Source organism: Sceloporus undulatus, chromosome 6 (assembly GCF_019175285.1).
Source record: "Sceloporus undulatus isolate JIND9_A2432 ecotype Alabama chromosome 6, SceUnd_v1.1, whole genome shotgun sequence".
Taxonomy (NCBI): domain Eukaryota; kingdom Metazoa; phylum Chordata; class Lepidosauria; order Squamata; family Phrynosomatidae; genus Sceloporus; species Sceloporus undulatus.
In genome coordinates, this window is record NC_056527.1 from 12,430,792 (window position 1) to 12,454,054 (window position 23,263).

The 23,263-nt window shown below is 43.8% G+C and overlaps 1 protein-coding gene across 1 annotated transcript; it reads right to left on the minus strand.

The window, feature by feature from the left end:
• Positions 1-7,853: 7,853 nt before the first annotated feature.
• Positions 7,854-22,789, minus strand: MNX1 (motor neuron and pancreas homeobox 1). The gene is made up of 3 exons (XM_042471926.1): positions 22,228-22,789; positions 10,767-10,927; positions 7,854-8,225 (listed from the first exon to the last, which is right to left on the minus strand). Exons 1-3 carry the CDS (start codon positions 22,787-22,789, stop codon positions 7,854-7,856), a joined length of 1,095 nt encoding a protein of 364 aa, XP_042327860.1.
• Positions 22,790-23,263: the final 474 nt, after the last annotated feature.

Below are 23,263 nucleotides of genomic sequence, written 5' to 3' on the forward strand. Positions count from 1 at the left end.
ATCTTTGTGCTGCCAGCCCTTCACAAACGGTTGAGGTTGGGCTCTTAATGCTGTGTGGTGCTGAGTTTTGAAGTTTTAAGTATGTAATTTTTATTTGTTATTGTTTTAATAGGATTACGGTCCATATTTAAACAGTTAAAAAGTGTTTTAATTGCCTTTTATTCTATTAATGAGTGATGGTTGAGTATTAAATTATACTTTAGTGTGCACTTCTGTATGTTTTTAATTGTACTGTTTTTATTTGTAAGCTACTTTGTGTACTATTGGGGGGAAACGGGAAATTAATAAACAAATAAACAGACAGACAAATAAAAGCTCAGTGGTAGAATGTATGCTTTGGATGCAAAAGGTCCCAGGTTCAAGCCCTACCATCTCCACATGGCTGCCTAATAGCCTGGCAAGCAGCTGCCTGATAGTATTGACAGTAATGCACCAGATCAGGTGTGGAAATCATTCTTCCCTGTGTGCCACACTGACACAACACACACACTATTGTGTTTCAGCATGCTGGAATTTAAATAATGTCACTTCTGGCTGCCATTTTGCACAATATTTGTTGTTTTTTCCCCCTTTGTTTAGGGTTTGGGGCCTCCGGGCAAGCTGGGAAGTAAATACCATTTGCAGCTTGGTTGAGATGTGTTTGGCTGGGTTTCAAGAGGGGGGATAACCTGAAAACTAATGTTTGTTTGCTTTTCAAAAGGTGGGTCTATGGGCTTTGCAGAGCTTCCAGACCCACACCTTGGCATCCCAAGGGCCACATGTGCATGAATACTTTCCCCATTTGTGAACTAGATGGATCAGTGGTTTGGCTCAGTGCAAATCTTCCTATATTCTTCACTGCAGTTACAGGTAATGTTTATTTTGATTCATGGGTATCCGTGCTTGCTTATTTTGGCTGTAAAGCCCATTGACGTGGGTGGAACTTGCCCAGGCAGATTAGCTAGGGGATTCTGGGAGCTGTAGCTCTGAACAATAAGATTTCCAAGCTGTTTTTCTGTAAGAAACATGCAGATCTGGTTTCATAGAACAGCCAGCACTACCTTCCTACCCAGTGTGCTTTTCCGCTGGCTTTAATGGGGATGCTTTATATTCCCAAGGCCCTAGCAAACTAACCTGTCAAGGAGCCCTGCACTCTCATTTCCTGCAAGCTGCCTTTCAAAGGACTTGCCTTTAATTTCTCCCACTTGCCCACTAATAGAGGCTCAATTGCTTCCTCTGAGCAAGGGCAGTTCAGGTTTTCTCCAGGGAAGGACATTTCAAAAATTAATGCAGGGATGCGGAGGAGCTCAACTTTATCCCACCAGTTAGTCACCAAGGCTTAGTTCCAGCACATGTTTCCAACATAAGGACAAGAATCTTGTGTGATGATCAGGGGCTTCTCCATCACCATTTAGCTGTGGTTAAAGGACGTCTAATTTCAGACTGCATGTTTAGAGGTCGGGTGAAGAGGCTTGTTATGACACTGAAAGTATTTCCCTGCATTACAGAGAGTATTTCTATTTCCACGGAGTTTGTTGCTTGTCTTCAAGTCATTTCTGTCTTATGCTATCTTATGATTTATAGTCATATAGCAAACCTATTATGGGGTTTTCTTGGCAAGTTTCTTCAGAAGAGGCTTGCCATTGCCATCTGGGGCTGAGCATGTGCGACTTGCCCTAGGTCACTCAGTGGGGTTTTAAGGCCAAGCTGGGATTCGAACCACAACACCACACTGGTTCTTATCACAACCAATATCTGCACATTTAAGATTTATGCTACAATGTTCAATGGAAGAATGATCTTCCTGATAATATGATGACCTCTTCAAGAAACTATGGCGCATTACAGACCGCCCCTTTGGGGCGGCCTGTAGGTGCTGCTTCCCCGCAGCCTGGAAAGGGGTGTCCTTGGGACTTGAAGCCCCAAGGACACCCCGCGGCGGCGGGGAGGAGGAGAAAGGGGCCACTTGGCCCCTTTCTCCCTTGCGTTGCTGGGCGCAGCCGTTTAAAGGCTGCGCCCAGCGACGCAAACCAGGAAGGAGCTCCGAAACAGAGCTCCTTCCTGCTTCGTGGAAAGGGCGTACTAAGCGCCCTGGTGCGGAGCAATGACGTCACGTCTGCACCGCCCCGTATAGAGGCGGCGCAGTCGTGACGTCTTCATGGCGGCCCCCATGTGGAAGGGGCGCCGCCATTTTGTATGGACTCAGTCCGTACTAGGGTTAAGGGCGTCCAGAAGTGATGCCCCTTTTTAACTCTAGTACAGACTGAGTCCGTACTTAAAGGCCCGTCTGTAACGGGCCAAAAGTACTTAAATATGAATGTTTTGTGTAGGCTCCAGGAATTATGTTTCGGTGGTGAAGTGAGTATACAGGCATACTTCATTTAACAAAGCCTCTGACAATGAAGCTCCTTTTTGCAAAGTCTTTTTATTCCTACTCTCACCCACCCTTTTATCTTCCTCTTCTGTCTAGCTGGAAGTTTTTTAGCAGCTTTAGCACTAGGAGGATAGTGGTAGAGGGCTGCTTCCAGTTTTCCTTACTGATCATGTGCATGAAAACATTGCTGGTTTTCAATAAAATTGCTGGTTTTCAATAAAACATGTTAAACTGCTCTTCTTCTTTTTTGTGGTGGAGGATTTCCCTAGTTTTTCCATGTTGGCTCTCAGTATTCCATGGTTACTCAACTCAGCATGCTCAGTTTTCATTGTTTTTTTAACCAACACAGTGTAGTATTTTAAGTCTTGGACTACAACTCTGTAAGACCTGGTTTCCAATCCTCACTCAGCCTTGTAAACCCACGGGTTGACTTTAGGCAAGCCATACTTTCAACACCTCGAAGGAAGGCCATGGCAAATCTCCTCTGAAGAAAACCTGCCAAGAAAACCTTATAATATGGTGACTCTAAGTCAGAAACAACTTGAAGGCAGACAACATGAACCAACTGTAGGTTTTGAGCACACTTTAGATAGCTGTTTCTTGCCACCTGGGGATTCTCATATCAACATGGCAGTGAATCTGCTCAGAGTTTTAGAATGAACTTTTAAAAGGCTATCCCAGTTGCTGAACCCCAGCCCCCAAAATAGATTCAGCATCTTGGACAGCTTTTTAAATCTCAGACTATGAACCAGAGCCACAGACATGGGTAGCTGCCAACCATCATAGCCAACAGTAAGGAATCAGGATAGTTTGACATGTGTCTTCAAGTGGCATCCTACTCATGGCAACCATAACTTATCGCAGGGTTATCATGGCAAGATTTATTCAGAGCAGTTTTGCCTTTGCTTTCCTCTGAGGCTGAGAGAGTTTGACTTGCCGAGGGTCACGCTGGGTTTCTGTGGCTGAGCAGAGAGTCAAAACCTAGTCTCCAGAGTCAAAATCCAATGATCAAGCCACTATGCCACGTTGACTCTTCAGAATAGCTGCAGTACAATATATGGAGGGTCCACATTCCCATTTCCTGAGCCATGCCAGGCAGTAGGGACCCTATGGCGTTCCATAAGTTTTAGGACTACAGATTCCCCATATCCCCAACCAGCATGGCCAGTGGTAACAAACATGTTGAACGTATGGTGACAAAGGTGTGTGTATGCCTTCAAGTCACCTGTTGACTTATGGTGAGCCCATGAATTTCATAGGGTTTTCTTAAGCAACGAATACTCAGAGGTGGTTTTGCCAGTTCCTCCCTCTGAAATATAGTCTGCATAACTTGGTATTCATTAGTAGTCTCCTATCCAAATATTAACCAAGGCCAACCGTGCTTAGTTTTCAAGATCAGACAGAATCTGGTGACTTTAGAGTATTTAGGCAGGTGCCAAAGGTACCTGACCTCAAAACTATGCAACAATGAGTTGCACACACCCTCTCCTTATTTCTCCCATGAATCCACAGCTCTTCATAAGAACACTCCCCCCATATGTGTTTGTGCTTCCAAATCACCTGTTGACTTAAGACGACCCCCCATTTCATAGGTTTTACTTAGACAAGAAGTACTCAGAGGTGATTTTGCATTCATTGGCAGTCTCCCATCCAAGTACTAACCAGGAATGGCCCTGCTTAGCTTGCCATGGCCACTTTCCATTGCTAGATGTAGAACAGGCATGAAGGTAACAACAGATTAAATCTCTTCCTTGCTTGGCTACACTTTTCCACATGAGAGGTCTATCATGTAGTTGTTTTAGAACCAAGCTAAGGAAGGAAGGAAGGAGAGGAAGGGAGGACAGCAAGGAAATTATATTTGATCAAGCCAATGAGGCACAACGCACCAGGCTTCCTTTACAACCCACAGTGTTGTTACTGTCTGCTAAGCACTCCAATTACATGCTTTTCCCAAGAGCCAGTGAGAGCAATGTGACAGAGGTCCAAGAAATTGTTCAGGGTGGGTTGCATGGAATTGTGGCAAGACACAATTCTGCCATGGATTTGTACAATCAGCACTGAAGTTGATGCCACCCCTTCAATACTGACGACATTATAAGAGTCAGTCTAAGGCTGAGAATATGGGAAGAACTTGTGGATTGCCTGTGGGCATGTGCAAAACATTTTCCCTTTAAAACTGCAGCTCTCTCATATGATGAGATGCTGTACAATGCAATGCAATGCAATGCAATTGCTGCAGTGACAAGGGGGAAGCATTCTGCACATCCTCTGAGGCATTACACAACTCTCCCCTATGTTTTTAGCCTAAGAGAACAGGTTGCAATCTTTTACTGTCAGCTACCTTGGGTCCCATTAACAGGGAATAGTGTGAAAATAAATAAATAAATAAATAGGTTAATATGCAGAGGGATCTTGCAGCACCTTTGAGACTAACTGAAAGATATAAGTTGGTAGCATGAGCTTTCGTAGACTTACAAACGTTCATGCTCCCAACTTCTGTTTTTCAGTTAGTCTCAAAGGTTCTGCAAGATCCCTTTGCATACTGATTTACCAGACTAATTTTGAGTATGTTAGTTGGCCACTTACATTTCTATCATATAAAGAGCAGCATTTAACTCATTCTGGTGGAATAGAATGGGATCTGACCACATGTAATTCATAGGAGTTTGGGCTTTTAGTCCCCCTCCCCCCTGAAAACTTCTTAAACTCCACAGAAAAAGCTTCACAGTTTTTACTGGCGTAACTACAGAAATCCACAGAAATGTACATTATTGCACATGTGGGCTGTGTCCATATGCTTTGTATGGATTCACATGGATTTGAATCCATGGAATCCACATGGATTTTCAGCAGAGGGAGTGTGAACAGATATGAAAAGATGCAAATTTCTGTAGGAAAATGAAGACAATTAACCCTCGAAGTGAATGTACAAAACTCCAATTTGCATAATACTCTTATGTGCGAACTAGCCCAGGAATAGATGTGATAGTGGGAGAGCAATTTATCAAAGGCCAGTTTGGATCCCATCTTGGAAGGAATTACAAGTTATAAATTAATTAAATAAATGCAATATGTATCAAATGTCAAGGAGCATTAGCTGAAAATCAAATCTGATTTTCCCATGTCCAGTCTCAGTCTAATAGTCCGCATTTTACACCATCAGTCAGACTGTGCACAGATCAATTAGAAGGAGAAAGAACACCTATATCAAAATTTGCATTTTAGCCAATGAATACCTCTGTTAGCATAGGATTCACCACTAGTCATTCAGATAACACTCCCATACAATTAATACTACATCTTTGTGGAATGTGTATTGCGTTTCTAATAGAAATCTGAAAAATTCAAGTCATTTTTCAAGTCATGATCTACTCAGGAAAAGAAAAAGAAAAGTGGTGATTAGAAGGCTTTACCTTGTAAATTCCTCCCTACAACCTACCTGGTTTGTGCACAGGAGCTTTCCTCCCAATAATTTTGCAGCTTAAAGTCTGCTTTGGCCTAAAGTCAATAAAGATGAGTGTTGACAACCTTCTTCTAGCCTGGGGTCCCATGCTTTTAACAATTATGAAGTAGACAGAAATATAACCGATTCAGCACAAAAGCTGCCACTCCCCCATTTGAAATCCTAATTTTTCTGATTCCTTTGAATTTCCATGTGAAATGACCATTTGCAACAGGTCATTTCAGAGACATCACTAGGGGGTGTGGGGAGTGCGGACTGCACTGAGTGACACCCCAGAGGAGTGTCATCTGATAGTGTGGTATTCCCAGTGGGACTGGCACAGCTGCTGGGTGAGCGAGAAAGGGTGCTTCCTCCATTTCTCAGTCACCCAGCAGCCACACCAGACCCTGAATAGACCCTCCAGTGGCCCTGTCCCACCCAGTAGCAGCCAGATGACACCAAAGGGAGTAACGCCACTATCTTCAACATATACATTATTGTGCAAAAAGGAGTGGTTTTTGAGCAACACTGACATGAGAAGTTACACTCCCAAAATTCCCTCTGTTAAACAAGATTGCTCCTTAGTTGTGGATCCAGCATGGGAATACAAGTTTGCTCCTTCGTTGTGGATCCAGCATGAAACCTGTACTGCCTCTTTAATTCAACAAATCTTTCCAGTGGTCATGTATAAAACTGTTTATTTTACATACCATTGGAACATTGGGAGAAGCCGATTAATAACTTAGCATGCATAAGCAGAGGTATTTTGCTCTCTTTTTTCTTTTATAAATACAATGTACAAAAATAGACAATATAGTCCTCCCAAGATTACCAGCAGCTCCAACCTTTGTGATATACGTTTTAGAGATTTTTTTTTTTTCTTATGGAATAAGCACAAATCCCCCCAGTGCTGTTGAAGAAAAAGGGCAGACTGAAAGTCAAATATCTTCTGACACCATGGTTCAGTCTTTTGACACTGTTTTGTGGAAGGTTTAAGACAAGACTCTTCACTTTTATTGACAGAGGCATATAAGGTGGTACCAAACAGAAGCAGGGTGAGTGGGGCAAAGATAATTCTGGCTTTTGATGTTACTCTTATTTTATTTTTTTATTGTTAGCTGTGGCTTTTGAGTTGAGATACTGTACCAGAGGCTGGCGTTTTCCTTTTGTGAAAGCAAAAAAATCTTGTGACTTGCCTTTCACAGTGTCCACTGCAGGAAAATGCAGTTTTAGCCTCCTAGTCACTGAATGATGCCAAAAGGATTGAGAGGGAAGAACCAACAGAGACTTTGAAAATGTGGAGCCCAGAAGCCTGTTGTTCTTGTGTGCCTTCAAGTGTTTTCAACATATGGGGACCCTAAAGTTAACATATCACTCTTGGCAAGACCTGTTTGCAGGGGGGCATGCCTTTGCCTTTCCATGGCTAAGCAGGATTCAGATCCTGATTTGCAGAGTTAAGCAGAAGTACTTGGATTCCCAAATCTCTTTTACACCGGGCCCTTGTTATCTTCTGGGGTTTGGTTCCAGGACTCCATATGGATATCAAAATCTGTGGATGTTCAAGTCCCATGAAATACAATGTCATAGTAGAATGGTGTTCCTTATATAAAATGGCAAAATCAAGGTAAGCTATTTAGAATTTATATATATATTTAATATTTTCAAGTTGGGGATGCTTGAATCCGTGGGTAAAGAATCTCTGGATAAGGAGAGCCAACTGTCCTTTAGTGGTCATGTACTTCCACCAAAGCATCCTTCAGAGAGCATCACCATTCTGGCTCTGTACAACCATGATTCACATGTGACAACTGACATCTCCTGTGAAAGGTTGAGCTGGAGGGCAGGAGGAGCAACAAGTGGTTTTGTAAAGTGGGGTGGGAAAGTCTAGTACCTTTTGGCTGTGATCTGATGAAACTGCGGGCTTAGGGTCTGGTGATACTTGGACAGCAGATTATTTTTGACACTGAGGAGCAAACTTCTCAGGCTGAATGTGGGGCAAGGTTCTTCTTGTGTACCAAAGCAAGGAAGGAACTTTCTCGGTCTCTGGGAGCTGAGTATTCAGGGAGCCGGGGCAGAGGGCAGGGGTGGGTGGACACCTCCGTGCCTGCCGTGGGGCTGCCTTGCTGAGTCCTCCCCATCTGAACAGTCAGGAGAGCCATAGGGGCAGCAGTGTCCAGGCTGATCTTCCTCTTCCTCCTCCTCATCTTCCTCCTCCTCCTCATCTTCATCTGGATCACTGTCCCTGAGCTCCTGCAAACACCTTCCCCCATTGCTTTTCTCAGGGGTCACAGTTGACTGTTGCACCTCGTCTCCTCCTTTATTCTCCCCAGCACTTCCTCCCTTCTGCTTTTCAGCTTCCTGCGCTGCCTGCTCCTTGGCCTTCTTGCTCCGTTTCCACTTCATGCGCCGGTTCTGGAACCAGATCTTCACCTGGGAAAGGAAGGGCAGGAGACACATGTATCTTTAGCTTCATGGAAATCCCTTTAAAAAACAACACTGCCACTGAGCCCAAACTTAGCTGGGGCCCAAGATTCACTGGACATAAGACTGAGCCTGCCAATCTATGCTTACTGAGAAGCAGAGCATAGAGACATGTTACTTTTCCAGAATACAACTCACAGAATATGTGACCACTGCCTAGAGAATTTGGAGAGCTGTAATCTACATCCCGAAAACATACCCAGGGGATAGCCATGTTGGCTATATAGCAAGGTACAATAACATCCCAAATTTTTGGTATTCTTGTGGGACTTGCAGCCTCAACAAAGGATGGACACAACCTGGATCCCAAAAAAAGTATACTGTGACTAACAGTGTCATATTTTCCCCACCTGTATGACCTTGGACAACTCACATTCTCTCAGCCTCAGGGGAATGGCAAACCTCCTCTGAACACATCTTGCCAAGAAAACCCCATGATAGGGGTCACTTTAAAGTCACCCTAAGTCAGAAATGACTTGAAGGCACACACTAACAAATCTAAAAAAGTTACTTTCCTAAGTAACTACAGAAGCTACAGCCTGCCCTGACAGAGGTCCTGTGAACTAACCCAGGGCCAGATTATTAATAGTCCAACTAGTCCAACTGGGGGACCTGAGGCTGAAAGAACATTGTGTAGTTCCTTTTCTACCCTAATCACTTCCTGAATCTCCTGGTGCTTCTGTTGTCATCAACAGTTTGTATGTTCCTTGAGTAACTGAGTGAAAATGCATATGAGTCTCCCTGAAGGTGCAAGGCTGAAACTGGGTTCACACATTGTAGTCCTGCTGTCTTGTAGATTTTATACACAAAGTGGGCTACAGTTTTGGAACTGCTCCAGGGCCCTAAACTTCTTAATCCGGCCTTGCACTCACCTTTTTTAGAGGCTCTGGTCCAGCAGTGGTACAGGGTCTGTAGCCCTCCATATGTCATTGAACTATAATTCCCATCAGGCCCACACAGCATAGCCAGTGGTCAAGCATGATGGGAATTCAAGACAGTGGCAGCTGTCTAGTGTTTTCCTTGTCAATGGGGCAGTGAAGGCACTCTAACCTTTAGAGGAACTATCCCTGGTGCTGAACCTATTTGGGGCATAGGGATCAACATCTTGGACAAGTCCTTTACAGTTGAACTAAAACCCAGGGTGGATTCACTACCACACTGTCATGGAAATCACCACTTGTAATTTGTTGAACAGCATCTGTAAGGCCATCAGTTGTTCATCTCTGCAAATACAGGAAGGTCTGTGGCAGAGCCTCCAAAGAGCTTCTCAAGAGACAAGCATGCTCACAGCGCTCCTTGATTTAGAGACCACCAAGATCTCCATATATATAGATCACTACCAAATCCAGAATCTTCTCCTTAGGAAGGCTGTTCTAACGGTAGAATTTACTCTTCCAAAATATCCAGTAAACCACTACCAAACTACATTTAAATATATATATATATTTAGAGCTCCTTTCAAAACATCAAGGCCTCCTTTTGTTTCCCTTTCTTTTGCTTACTATGGCTGGAATTTTCTCTCAGGGCCAAAACACATTGCAGAAGTACTCCAGTTTGACACTGCTTTAACCGCTCTGAATCAATGCTAGGGAATTCTGGGAACTGTAGTTTTGTGAGGCATATAGCCTTCTCTACCAGAGAACTCTAGTAAGTACATTGTAGTAGTCCAATTGGGGAACTTGCCAGTGCATGGACTAAACAGAGCTTAAGGAAATCTTCTATTGGGATGACAACTCTCAGAGTCCCCTGTGTCAGGGGATTCTGGGCATCCAAGTCCTAGTAAACTATTTTTTCCCCCTGAACTCTTTAATGTCAGAATTGTTCAATAGGGAAATCATCTGTAGATCCACCTTACTAAAGCAAGTTCACTTTCTTCTTTGCGTACCTCCCTGTGCTGGCTTGGGAATTCTGGGAGTTGGAGTCCCTTCCCTAAAAGAAAATGGTCCAGATTACAAAAGTCTCAAACTGGATTATTTCTGCAGTGTGTTTTGGACCTATGAAAGCTCATGCTGCCAACTTCTTCTTTTCAGTTAGTCTCACAGGTATTACAAGATCTGTTTACATACTGATTTTACAGAATAACACAGCTATATTTTTGAATTGAGTATTTTGGTAGAACACCAACTTGTTAACAGCTACTTCTTGATTGTCACAAAGTGACCAGATGTTCTCCTTTTCTAGGACATGTCCTACATTTCAGCCTTCTCTCCAGGAGGAATTCCAAAACGTCCTCCAGTTTAAGCATGACTAAGAAGCATGAATTGATATTTCTATGAGTGTTTTTAGCTTTTATTTGGTAATGTCTCACATTTGTCTTGAGTGGCCGACATTTTGCAGTGCCTTTTCCTCCTTTGAGTTTATGACATCTGGTCACCCTGTGACTGTCAGCTCTGCATGCAATGACTTTTGACTGTCTGTTCTGAAAACTTGGCAACACCCCCTGAAAAAGGAAGCTCTCCATCTATCCATACCAAGCAAGGCCCTCCTCACCTGTGTCTCAGTGAGCATGAGGGAGGTGGCCACCTCGAAGCGCTTTGGCCGAGAGAGGTATTTGTTCAGCTTGAACTGATGCTCCAATTCCAAGAGCTGCTGGCTGGTGAAGGCAGTGCGAGGCCTCCGGCATTTGCCCAAGAGGTTGGACTGGGCTTGGGCTGCAGGACAAAGAGAGAGACAAAAAAAAGGAGGGATGAGATGGAAAAAAGAAGAGGAAGAGGCGCAGGCAGGACAGAAGGATCTTTCCTACTGGGAAAAGAAGCAGCAGAAATTACTGCAAGAGAGAAGGAGAAATCCAGAAGGGTAAAGAAGAAAAAGGCCAGGATCTCTCACAATGGGAAAGGGAATTTTTCAAGTAACCATTGCATGACATACAACTGTACATTCTGGACCCAATGGGTGCACACAATTTCATGAGCCAAGAACACAAGTTCAGATGGAAAGCAACTGAAACACTGTTGAGGAACAGGGATTTTTAGTGAGATTCAAGACAACCACAGGAGAATATAAAAAGCACATTTCACCATCATTCTTTTTCCCCTTTTATTGAAATATACATATATATGCATAAATAAGACACACTCTAACAGAAAACTGAGCAAAGACAAAATAAAATTATTTCAGTGTCCATTATATTATATATCTCACCATCATTCTTAGGGCCAGTGATGTCCCTAGGGTTGGTGTCACCCAGTTTGGGAACGGATGATGTCGCACACACACACACTTCACACCATACAGAATCCTTTGTAATGCTGCTTTGCACTAATGTTACTCATAAATCACGCTTCCCCATATACCACTGTAATGGTAATAGTTGTGCCAATCAGCAAAATTAAAATTATACCTTCAAATTACAATATCACACACATAACCTAAATGTGCTTACATATACACAGTGAAGATTTGGTTAAAATGAAAAATTTTTAAAGAATATTTTTAAATCAATTTTTTTAAAAAAATTAAAATTTGAAATTTGAAATTTAAATGTTTAACTTTAAAAAAAATCTGGGGGCCCGCCTTTCTTCTCTCACTGAGATTTCCCCCGCGCACACCATCTCTTAAAGCTTTTTAAAGAGAAACCCGCAAATGCCACAATGTTTCTGCCAAAATGCAGGTGTTTGAGGAGCTGTGGTGTCACCCTCTAAGGGCATCACCTGGTGCCATCCGCACCCCCAGCACCCTCCTAATGACGCCACTGCTAAGAGCTTTCATGAATGACCAATCTTGCTGGAAAACCTCTTGGAATAATCTCTTTCTTAATAATACAATAATATAAATTATTCTTATTCCACCTTTTCCTGAGGGAATCAAGGTGGATTACAAGACAAATAATGTTCTTTGTACAGTGATGTGGGAGAGAATTCTGCATTTGATCAGAAGCCAGGGCTTAATTTCTAAGGGAACTGGCACAGGGCTCATCAGTTCCTGGCTGTCTAAATAGATGCCCCAAACCACATCTGGGTACCAACAGCTAAGACAGTGGTGTCCTTGTGATTGATGTCACCTTCCTTCCCTCCAGTGTCTCACTTGCCTACCCTCCTGGCACCCAGTGCATGCGGGGGTATTGGTCACTGGTAAATCCAGAATAGACCATATAACATCATTTTTAAAATCTCTCCACTGGCTGCCAATTAGCTTCTGGGCCCAGTACAAGGTGTTGGTTATCACCTTTAAAGCCCTACATGGCTTGGGTCCAGCTTACCTGTGGGAGCACCTCCTTCCCTATAGTCCACTCCGCACACTCAGGTCCTCTGGGAAGAATTTACTGCAGCCAAGGAAGACCAGGTTGACTGCAGTTCCTCAGAGGACCTTTTCATCGGCTGCTCTGAAAGGGTGGAATAACCTGCCGGAGGAGATCCGTCATATTACCACCCTTGACTCCTTCAAGAAGGCAGTCAAGACAGATCTCTTCCAGCAGGCCTACCTAGACCAACCTCCCATTAAAGGCCCAGTACAGACAGGCCAAAATAAAGCTGCTTTAGGTCACTTTGGAAGTATGCTGTTTAAATGGTGCATGCGTCCTAAGAGTCTGGAAGCCATGCCAAAGCCATGCTCCAGTCCTAAGGAATGGAGTGTGGCTTTGGCATGGCTTCCACACTCTTGGGACGCATACATCATTTAAACAGCATACTTCCAAAGTGACCTGAAGCAGCTTTATTTTGGCCTTTCTGTACAGGCCCAAAGTTAGCCCTGTTTGCCCATTGTTGTCCAACACCATCTGCCTGTTTTTTAACTGTTTTAACTGTTTTATAACTAATGATACAATTTGTAATTGATTGTTATTATTTTTATGTCATGGAGGGCCAGGGGATGATATAATTGATGATTATGCTTTGTAACTTCATTTCTTTTGAGATTGAGCATGGCTGTTCATAGCACTGCTGGGGGGTAAGTGCTGTGGCTCTGCTGCTGGGCAAGTAGAATGCAATGCAATGCCCTTTCTTGCTTTCCGAGCTGCTATGCCTCTGGGATGCCATCTGGTGTGATCTGAACCTCCCGCACCCCCTTAGTGATGACACTTTGCTGTTCAGATGGCAAGATCATTGGGGCAGGGACCTGGGTCTCTTTATCTTTTAATAAGCCTTCCCCCATGACTAGCAAAACCACCTCTGGGTATTCTTTGCTTAAGAAAACACTGGTCCAAAACACATTGTATAATTAATACAGCCTAAGACTGCCTTAACTGCCCTGGCTCAATGCTAAGGAATTCTGGGAACTGTAGTTTTGTGAGACATTTAACCTTCTCTGTCAGAGTGCTCTGGTGCCACAAGAAACTCCCCAGGATTCCCTACCATTGGGCCAGAGTAGTTAAAGCGGTCTGAAACTGGAATATGTCTGCATTGGACCCCTGCGAAACAGATCTTTGGTTTGTTATCGAATCTGATAATGGCATTAATTATTATTATTAAAAATTTAAGGGTAATTTAATAATTTAAATATTACATTAAATAATTTAAGGGTTGAATCTGAATGGGGAATGGGGAAAGGATCCCGATCCAGCGAGTAATCTACTTTGCTCAAGAAAAAATAGGTCTCTCTTGCCACCGATTTGCCCAAGAAACTTGCCAAAGAAAAGCCCATCAAAGGACTTGAAGGCAAACAACAGCAAATACAATCATGTCATCATTATTATCCCAAATAAAATCATATTTAACAAGTAAAACAAATAAATTACGACGTGCAGAAAACGTGTATGAGAAATAAACCAAAGGATGAAGCCAAAAAGAAAAATTAATCATGGCAACGAATGAAACCATGTACTCAAGATGATCAGTAAAACCATGTCTTCGTTATGATTAGAAAATAATTCTCATTAAGATAAATAAAATCATCTCACGATAAATAAATTTATGACATCATTACGACAACAAAGATAATTATGTCATCATTGCGATAACAAAGAAAATCGTATCATTATGATAAGTAAAGTCATGTCATGATTATGATAACAAATAAAATCGTGTCATGATTATGATACATAAAATCATGCCAATCATTATAATAACAAATAAAATCATGATGAATAAAATCATGTCATGATTATGATAGATAAAATCATGTCAATCATCATGATAACAAATAAAACCATATCATTAAGATAAATAAATTTGTGTCATAATTATGAAAAATAAAATCATGTCATCATTATGATAAAAATAACATTATGTCATGATTATAATAAGTGAACTCATGTCATCATTATTATCGTAGTATTATATTATTATTATTATTATTATTATTATTATTATTATTATTATTATTGGTATAATAATGATAATATTCCATGGCCTTCCTTTGTTCCCTAAGCCTTTGGTGCTAGTAGTAGTATTATTACTACTACTACTGCTACTACCACTAGTACTTCTACCACCAAAGACCTAGGGAACAAAGGAAGGCCTTGGAAGTGATGGGGAAGAAAAGGAGGAAAAACGAGGCATAACTTTCAAGTGTATTTTTGTTTGTTTGCTTGTTTTCCTTCTGGGGATGATTCGAATCTGATCCTTTCGTTTCCTTACATCGGGATCCTTTTGGAAGTTAGATATTCCTCTCCAAAATATTAATTTAATTTAATTTTACTTTTGCACTGATCAGATTTTGGAAAGCTGTTTCATGAAAGCGAGGGTCAAAGGAGACCTATGGATGTCCAGGTTGCATGGCTAAGTCTCGGGACAGGTATCGATGAGAGATTGATTGAGGATCGGCAGGTGGATTGAAAACCAAACGCTCTCCAATGTCGATCAACTGATTTGGGTGAATGCATCTTGAAGGTAACCATATTTCTAATCCGATCGGCTGGAAACGATCTTTCCAGGCGATCAAATTCATTAAATTCCCTTCTCGATTCATTTTAGCAGAGAGGCAGAAGAATTGTTGCATTGATTCGGATCTTTACATTTTCTTTGAATTTGCTTTAAAGAAAAAAAACCCTATAAAGACTCTTCAGGAAAATTGCTTTAAAAAAAACTGCAAAGAACCCTACAAGAAAACCACCCCAAGAAAGAAGCCCGACGCCGCTTCCCTTGCAAAATATAAATGCCAGACTCGTTTCCAAAGAAGTCTCCCAGCAAATTCGGAGTGCAGATACTCCCCGATCCTTAACTAGGAAGAAAATGGGGCTGCATTGGGACCGAACATCTCCTCATTCGGCATTACCAGAAAAGAAGCCTTGGAAATGTCCGTTTCCTTTCCTCCAAAAGGAAAACATTGCTGAGTGCAACCCAGGCCCAGAGAAGGCCAGCCTTGCAAGGCTTGAGGAATCTGTGCTTCCAAGAGATTTACTCCAGGAAGGTGGTGCGAGGAGGGATCCACCTGCAAATAATGGATCCATTTGCAAATAACGCACGGACATTCTGTAATTTCCAGAGGTTTCTTCTTTAGGAATAGTAGCGCGGGGGATCCATCTACACAAAAGGGATCCATCCGCAATATAATGCATGGATTATTTGTGGTTCCAGGAGGATTACTCTTAGGAAGATGGCGCAACGGATCCACCTGCAAATAATGTCGGACCTTTTCTGTGGTTCCAAGAGGATTACTCTAAGAAGGTGACGCCGGGGATCCATCTGCAAATAATGGGTACATTTGCAAATAATGTCTGAGTAATCGGTTGTTCCAAGAGGTTTACACCAGGGAGGTGGCGCAGGGGATCCACCCTAAAACTCGATCCAGCCACAACGAAGCCTGGGGTTTGGCTCTATTGTGGCTGGATCGAGCACAGGATGGATCCCCCGCAGCGCCTTCCTGAAGGAAACCTCTTGGAACAACAGGATATTCGAGTATTATTTGCCGATGGATCCGTCGCGCCACACGACGGAACCCTTATGCTTCATTTGCAGATGGATTCATGCATTACGGGATCCCATGCATTATTTGTATTTGCAAATATTTGCGTGCCTTATTTGGATCCCTGCATTATTTGCATCTGCCAATACTTGCAGGCATTATTCGGGTCCAGGCAGATGGATCCCTGCATTGTTTGCAGATGGATCCACCGAATGCGTGGCAGGTGGGAATCCAGACACTTTCCTAAGAGGCCGGGTTTCCAGAAGATGTCCATGGAAAGCTCTTGGAAGAACAGAATGAGAAAAAGAACATGGGGGATGGAGAGAAACAATCCAATGAAGGACTTGTTTCGGAGAATCTGGGGAAAAGAGGACCCTCGTTTTTGTTTTTATTTGTTTGTTTGTTTGTTTTTAAAGGCGTTGATTTTAGAATAAAATATGAAAACCAGCCATTCCCGCAGCAAGGGCTGCCCTTTAAAGGGCCAAATAAAAGTATCCTTGTTTGGATGTTATCGGATTCCCTTGAAATGATTTTTGAAAGTGGATTTTTAAAAATAAGATTAATAACAGCAACTACAAGGACAGTAACAACACCCAGCGGCATGTTTTAGATGGATAAAAACATAGATAGATATAGATATAAAGATATATATATTTATAAACACACACACATTGGAGACCTATTGAAAAAGGTGCATTGGCAACTCCCAGGTATATTTGGCCAATATCTTCTTTTATAGGATGTATATAAAAGCACACACTTTGCATAGAAAGGCATACGTTATACCAAAGTAACAATAAAAATCTAAGTATCTTTGGTACTAAGCAAATCTGTTTTATATACAATGTACACATTCTACATTGTGTGTGTGTGTGTGTGTGTGTGTAGCTGTATGTAAGAAATACACTGTGTAGAATGTGTATGTTGGTCCAAAGAAAATAATTTGCTTAGTGCCAAAAGATGCTTAGATCTTTATTTAGAAGTGTGTGTAGAAGTGTGTATAATAGGTGTGCATGTATATGTGTGTGTGTGTGTATATATATATATATATATATATATATATACATATACATATATGTGTGTGTGTATACACATATATATGTGTGCATATATTTATATACATACATACATATGTGTGTATATATATGTGTGTGTATACATATATATGTGTGTGTGCACATATATACATATATATAAGTGTGTGTATATATAAATATGTGTGTGTATACATATATATGTGTGTGTGTGCATATAGACAGACAGACAGACAGACAGACAGACAGACACACACACACACACACACACACACATATATATATATACACACACACATACAGTTTACATTGTGTGTGTCGGTGTGGGATCCCAGCATGGAGTAATAGTTTGAGTGCTGGACTAGGAAAATGACAGACCAGGGTTCAAATCCCCACTCGGACATAGAAACCTATCTCCTTGGGCGAGTCACACTCTCTCAGCCTCAGAGGAAGGCAAGGGCAAGCACCCTCCGGACAAGTCCTGCCAAGAAAACCTAAGGATGACCATAGCGGGGTCTCCATAAACCAGAAAGGACTTGAAGGCACGAAGCAGCAACAAACGGGTGCCTCCAAAGCCAGCTGCAGATTTATGGCGACCCCACGGATTTCGTAGGGTTTCCTTAGGCAAGGAATACTCAGAGGTGCTTTCCTCCGAAACAGAGCCTACAGCAAACGATATTCGTTGGTGGTCTCTTATGGAAGTACTGTAAGTACTATTAGCTTCCAAGTTCAGATGGGAATCTGGTGCCTTGTGGGAATAAATCCGGTTTGACACCACTTTGACTGCTCTGGCTCAGTGCTATGGAATTCTGGGTGTTGGAGTTGGTTGTGGCACCTGGTGCCACAACCAACTCCAACACCCAGAATTCCATAGCACTAGGCCAGAGCAGTCAAAGTGGTGTCAAACCGGATTTATTCCTGCAATGCGGATGCAGCCTGAGCTGCTTTGGAGGCTTTGGAGATTGAAATTGTGACAAAAGGAAGACCGAGGCTTCTGTTCCTGCTGTGAAAAAAGCCCAAGAAGCACAAATCTCTCTCTTTCTATATCTCTATATAGATATAGATATAGATATAAAAGAAAATATATAGGTTACATCCTTTTTAAAAAAACACACCAAAAGGCAGGACAAGAAACCTCAGTCGATCCCAAATTTACAACCTAAACACATCTCGTCTAAGAACAAATCCCACCATTCCCATCCCATTAATGCACCAGTTTGGAATCCTTTAGAACCTGATCACTACATAGGATTTTTTTTGGGAGGGACGAGGGGATCTAAAGGGAGGTAGGTGGGGTGGACCAGATCCCATTATCCCACAGATCTGGTGCCTTTAGGACATTTAAGCATAAAATACTGTGAGATACACACACACAGACGGGGGGGGGGTTATAGAAAGATATAAAGCGTGTGTGTGTGTATATATAGATATCGATATATATAAAGCGAGAGAGTGATCTGGTGCCTATAGAACATTTAGGCATAAAATACTGTGATACATATAAAAAGAGAGACAGAGATAGAGAGAGCCATATAAAGACACACACACACAAGACCTATTGAAAGAGGTGCATTGGTGGTGACCATTGGCTTTCGAGATGGTCGCGGCCAATGCCCCTTTTTCAACAGATCCCCAGTGGAGTCGATCCCCGGAATCCATGGGATTTGGGAGGCTGCAGATGCAAATCTATCTGAGGACTCAGGATGAGATTTAGCCAGAGATCTGTAATACCTGCCTGCTTTTTCTACGAATTATACACCGTCTATTAACGCTGGATCCAGATGCACACAAATGTGCCTGCATGCGTTCATGCATAAATGTCATGCACAGACACATCCCTCTTTTTTAAGGAGCTCAACCTTGGCAGGCAGCTCCTTCTTAACTGTTGACTCCTTGAAGTTTCTTTTCCAAGGAAAGGATGGAAGCTGCTAACCCCAAGAACACAAGAGCAAAACCAGGATCATTTATTTAGTACATTTGGGGCTGGTCATCTCAGGGGAAGGGGGTCTCAACCAAGTCAACTATGCTATGGTTAAATGTGTCACCAGGGCTTTGTAAAGATCTGCTTTTGCAAATACTATTATAATATTATTGGCATGGATGCAAAAATTGAAATAGAAGAGCCTGGTATCAGTCTTGGAGTTTTGCATAAACATGTTTTTAATTTGTTCAAGAAAGAGCCTAGTGCCAGCACCTGAACCTAAGTATTTTTTTACATAGCCCACCTTGCAAGGTACAATGGGAAACAGCAATAGCCAGGATAGGATCGCTGCCCTAACTATCCGTTTCCATCTAGGTATGTGTCCAGGCTTATATTAGGTATGTGCAAGGCAGCAATGATGCTGAGAAAGGCAGAAGGGAGAGGAAGGCGAGGAAGACCAAGGGCAGGTGGCTGGACTTGATCAAGGAGGTCCTGGCCCTGTAGGACCTGAGCAGAGCAGAGGAGGACAAGAGGTCTTGGAGGTGTCCAGGTCAACTCCAGGTCAGCTAACAACAACAACAGGACATTACGGATAGGAGTCTAGGTGGTCCAATTTTGACAGGTCATGGGGGGGCTCAGCTTACACACACACACACACACACACACCTGAGCATTGTTGTTGTCGCCTTATGGCAACCATAAGATCACTTTGTTTTCTTCAGAAGGGGTTTGCCATTGCCTTCCTCTCAGGCTGAGAGAGTGTGACTTGCCTAAAGTCCAAAGCTGAGCAGGAAATTCACTTCTGGCCTCCTAGGGTCCTAGTCCAACTCAGTACATCATAGAATCATAGAATCGTAGAGTTGGAAGAGACCGCAAGGGTCATTCAGTCCAACCCCATTCTGCCATGCAGGAAATCCAAATCAAAGCATCCCCAGCAGATGGCAATCTAGCCTCTGCTTGAAGACCTCCAAGGAAGGAGACTCCACTACACTCTGAGGGAGTTTGTTCCACTGTCGAACAGCCCTTACTGTCAGGAAGTTCCTCCTAATGTTGAGGTGGAATCTCTTTTCCTGGAGCTTGCATCCATTGCTCCAGGTCCTAGTCTTTGGAGCAGCAGAAGACAAGATTGTTCCCTCCTCCATCTGACATCCCTTCAAATATTTAAACAGGGCTATCATATCACCTCTTAACCTTCTTTTCTCCAGGCTAAACATCCCCAGCTCCCTAAGTCGTTCCTCATAGGGCATGGTTTCCAGGTCCTTCACCATTTTAGTCGCTCTCCTTTGGACATGCTCCAGTTTCTCAACATACTTTTTGAATTGTGGTGCCCAGAACTGGACACAGTATTCCAGGTGGGGCCTGACCAAAGTAGAGTACATTGGCACTATTACTTCTCTTGATCTAGACTCTATACTTTTATTGATGCAGCCTAAAATTGCATTGGCCCTGTTAGTTGCCGCATTGCACTGTTGACTCTATGTTCCGTTTATGGTCTACTTGGACTCCCATATCCCTTACGCACGAAGTTTCATTCAGCCAGGTGTCCCCCATCCTATATCTGTGCATTTTATTTTTCCGCCCTAAGTGCAATACCTTACATTTCTCTGTGTTGAAATTCATTTTGTTAGCTTTGGCCCATCTTTCTAATCTATTAAGGTCATTCTGAAGTTTGATCCTGTCCTCACTCAGGGGTATTAGCTACTCCTCCTAATTTTGGTGTCATCTGCACACTGGCTCTGCTCTTGCTATTATTTATTTATTTATTTATTTATTTATTTTCTTACCTCCCTACCTATATACTAATCCACCCATAACAGAAACTGAGGTGTTGAACTATGGAAGCTCGATCCCCAGCTTGGCCATGAAGTCCACTGGGTTAACATTGGACAAGTCACATTCTCTCAGCCTCAGGGGAAGGCAATGGCAAACCTCCCCTGAACAAATCTTGGACAGGTTCGCCTTAGGGATGCCATAAGTCAGAAATGACTTGAAGGCACACAACAACAATGTTGGCCATATAACAAAGTGCAATATCACCCAAAATCCACAAAACAGGGATACCTTTCTTGGACCAACCAACATCGGTGTTGCAAGCTTGGAAAGCTTGATACCTTTCTGAGACCCCACAAATAACCCACGTGCAAACAAACAAATGCACAAGTAATCCATGCACAAATAAGCAATGCACAAATAAATAGTGTGCAAACAATCTACACATAAACAACCCGTGTGCAAACAAATAACGAGGAAATAAGTCCATGTGCAAATAAATAACGCCCAGATAATCCAGGGACAAATAAATAATGCGCCCACAACCCATGCAGAAACAATCCAGGGGCGAGTAAATAATGTGCAAAGAAATGTAATGCACAAACGAGCCATGTGCAAACAGATGTTGTGCAAAAAATCCATGTGCAAATAAAGAACATGCCAATCCACGCACAATCAATAAATAATGCACAAGTGATCCATACATAGATAATCCCTGGGCAAGCGATCCGTGGGCAAATGATCCATGCGCAAAGAAACAAGGGGCAAATAATCCATGCTGAGAGAAACGTGCAAATGATCCATGCGCAAAGAAAACAGGACGCAAAGGATGAACGTGCAAAGCAACAAGGTGCAAATGATTAATGCGCAAAGAACGAAGGTGCCAATAATCCATGCGCAAAGAAAGAAGGTGCAACTGAAAGTGCCAGCTATAGAAGCCGGCGAGAGGTCAGGAATAAACTCTTCCAGAGCACGGCCACATGGCCCGAAAAACCCACACCAAAAACCTATTATGGATGCAGGTTATGAACAAAAACCTATTATGGATGCAGGTTATGAAAAGCCTTGGGCTTCACAAAGGGGCAAATGATGAATGCAGAAAGAAACAAAGTGCCAAGGATGAATGCGCAAAGAAACAAGGGCCGCATCTCTTTCATTTTAACTCTTTGTCTGTCTCTTTGCTACGGAATTCTGGGAGTTGGAGTATGTTGCTCCGCTCCGCTCTGGATCCCACAACATACTCCAACTCCCAGAATTCCGTAGGAAAGAGCCCGACAAAGAGTAAAAGCGGTGCCAAACCGGGTGATTGCTCCAGTGTGGATATCGCCAAGGTGCACGCAGAAAGAAACAAGGTGCCGATGCTCCATGTGCCAACCCCTCTTCCCCTGGGATCCCCGGCCGCTAAGCCCCCTCCCTCCCTCCCTCTCCCGGGCATCTATCTACTCACAGCTGAAGTCGGGCATCTTGGGGAGGATCATGCCGGCGGTGGAGGCCCGGAGCCACTGGTCCAGCTGGAAGGTGCCGGCGGCGCTGAGCTTGAGGGGCTCGGCGGGGCCCGCCGGGTGCGAGGGCGGCAGCTGCGGGGAGTAGGAGTAGGCCAGCGCCGGGTGCTGCGAGGCCAGGGCCGCCGCCGCCGCCGGGTAGCCGTACATGGGGTGCCCGTAGATCGGGGGGTGGGTGGCGGCCGGGTGCAGGCCCAGGGCCGAGTGGGGGTGCGAGTGGGGGTGCGGGTGCGGGTGGGGGTGCCCTCCAGAGCCCCCAGCCCCTGATGCCAGGAAGGAGGGCTTGGGCACCAAGGGGCAGTGGCTCCTGGGGGGCGAAGGGCTCTCTGTCCGGAGGCACTCGGCGGAGGAGGCCGGAGGGCTGGCGCTGGAGGCGCTGGAGGGGCTGGGGCTGGCCAGGGAGGTGACCAGGGCCAAGGGCGAGGTCTGGCTCCTGGGAGGCTCTGCCAGTTTCGGGGGGTCCACTGCCAGCAGGGCATCGATGCGGAAATTCTTGGATTTCTCCATCCTGGGCTCAAGGGGCTCAGAGGACCCTCAGCATCCCATCCATTTGTGCATCCGTCTATTCCTCCATCCCTCCATCCCTCCCGGAGGGCATCGGGGGCCCTTTCTCTGCCCCTTCTCTCTCTCCCTTCCTTCTTCGCTTCTCCAAAGGCTCCTCTCCAGCTCCAAGGCTCTTCCCAGCACACGCTTCCCATTGGCCCTCCGGGAAAGGCGGACCCCGTTGGAGACTAAGGCTGCCCTCCTCCGCAGCCCATTGGTCCAGGCCCACACCTGTCAAAGCTCTGGGTCCTGCCCACCGAAGGAGAACCCTCCTCCCTCCTCCTCCTCCTCCTCCTCTTTCTGCCTTGGTCGCAGGCTTGCTACTACTGGTTGGCAGTCCCATCATCCCCCCTCCAAGATCCCCTTTTCCTTCTTCTTCCCTACCGTTTGCCCCTTTGCAGCCTTGCTGAAGCGTTCGGTGTTGCTCTTTGGTTTGTT

Coding starts and splice junctions, on each gene's coding strand:
- MNX1 (XM_042471926.1), bottom strand. CDS start 22,789: ATGGAGAAATCCAAGAATTTCCGCATCGATGCCCTGCTGGCAGTGGAC. Junction 10,928..22,227: donor CAAGATGCCCGACTTCAGCT/GTGAGTAGATAG, acceptor TTTGTCCTGCAG/CCCAAGCCCAGTCCAACCTC. Junction 8,226..10,766: donor TCATGCTCACTGAGACACAG/GTGAGGAGGGCC, acceptor TTCCTTTCCCAG/GTGAAGATCTGGTTCCAGAA.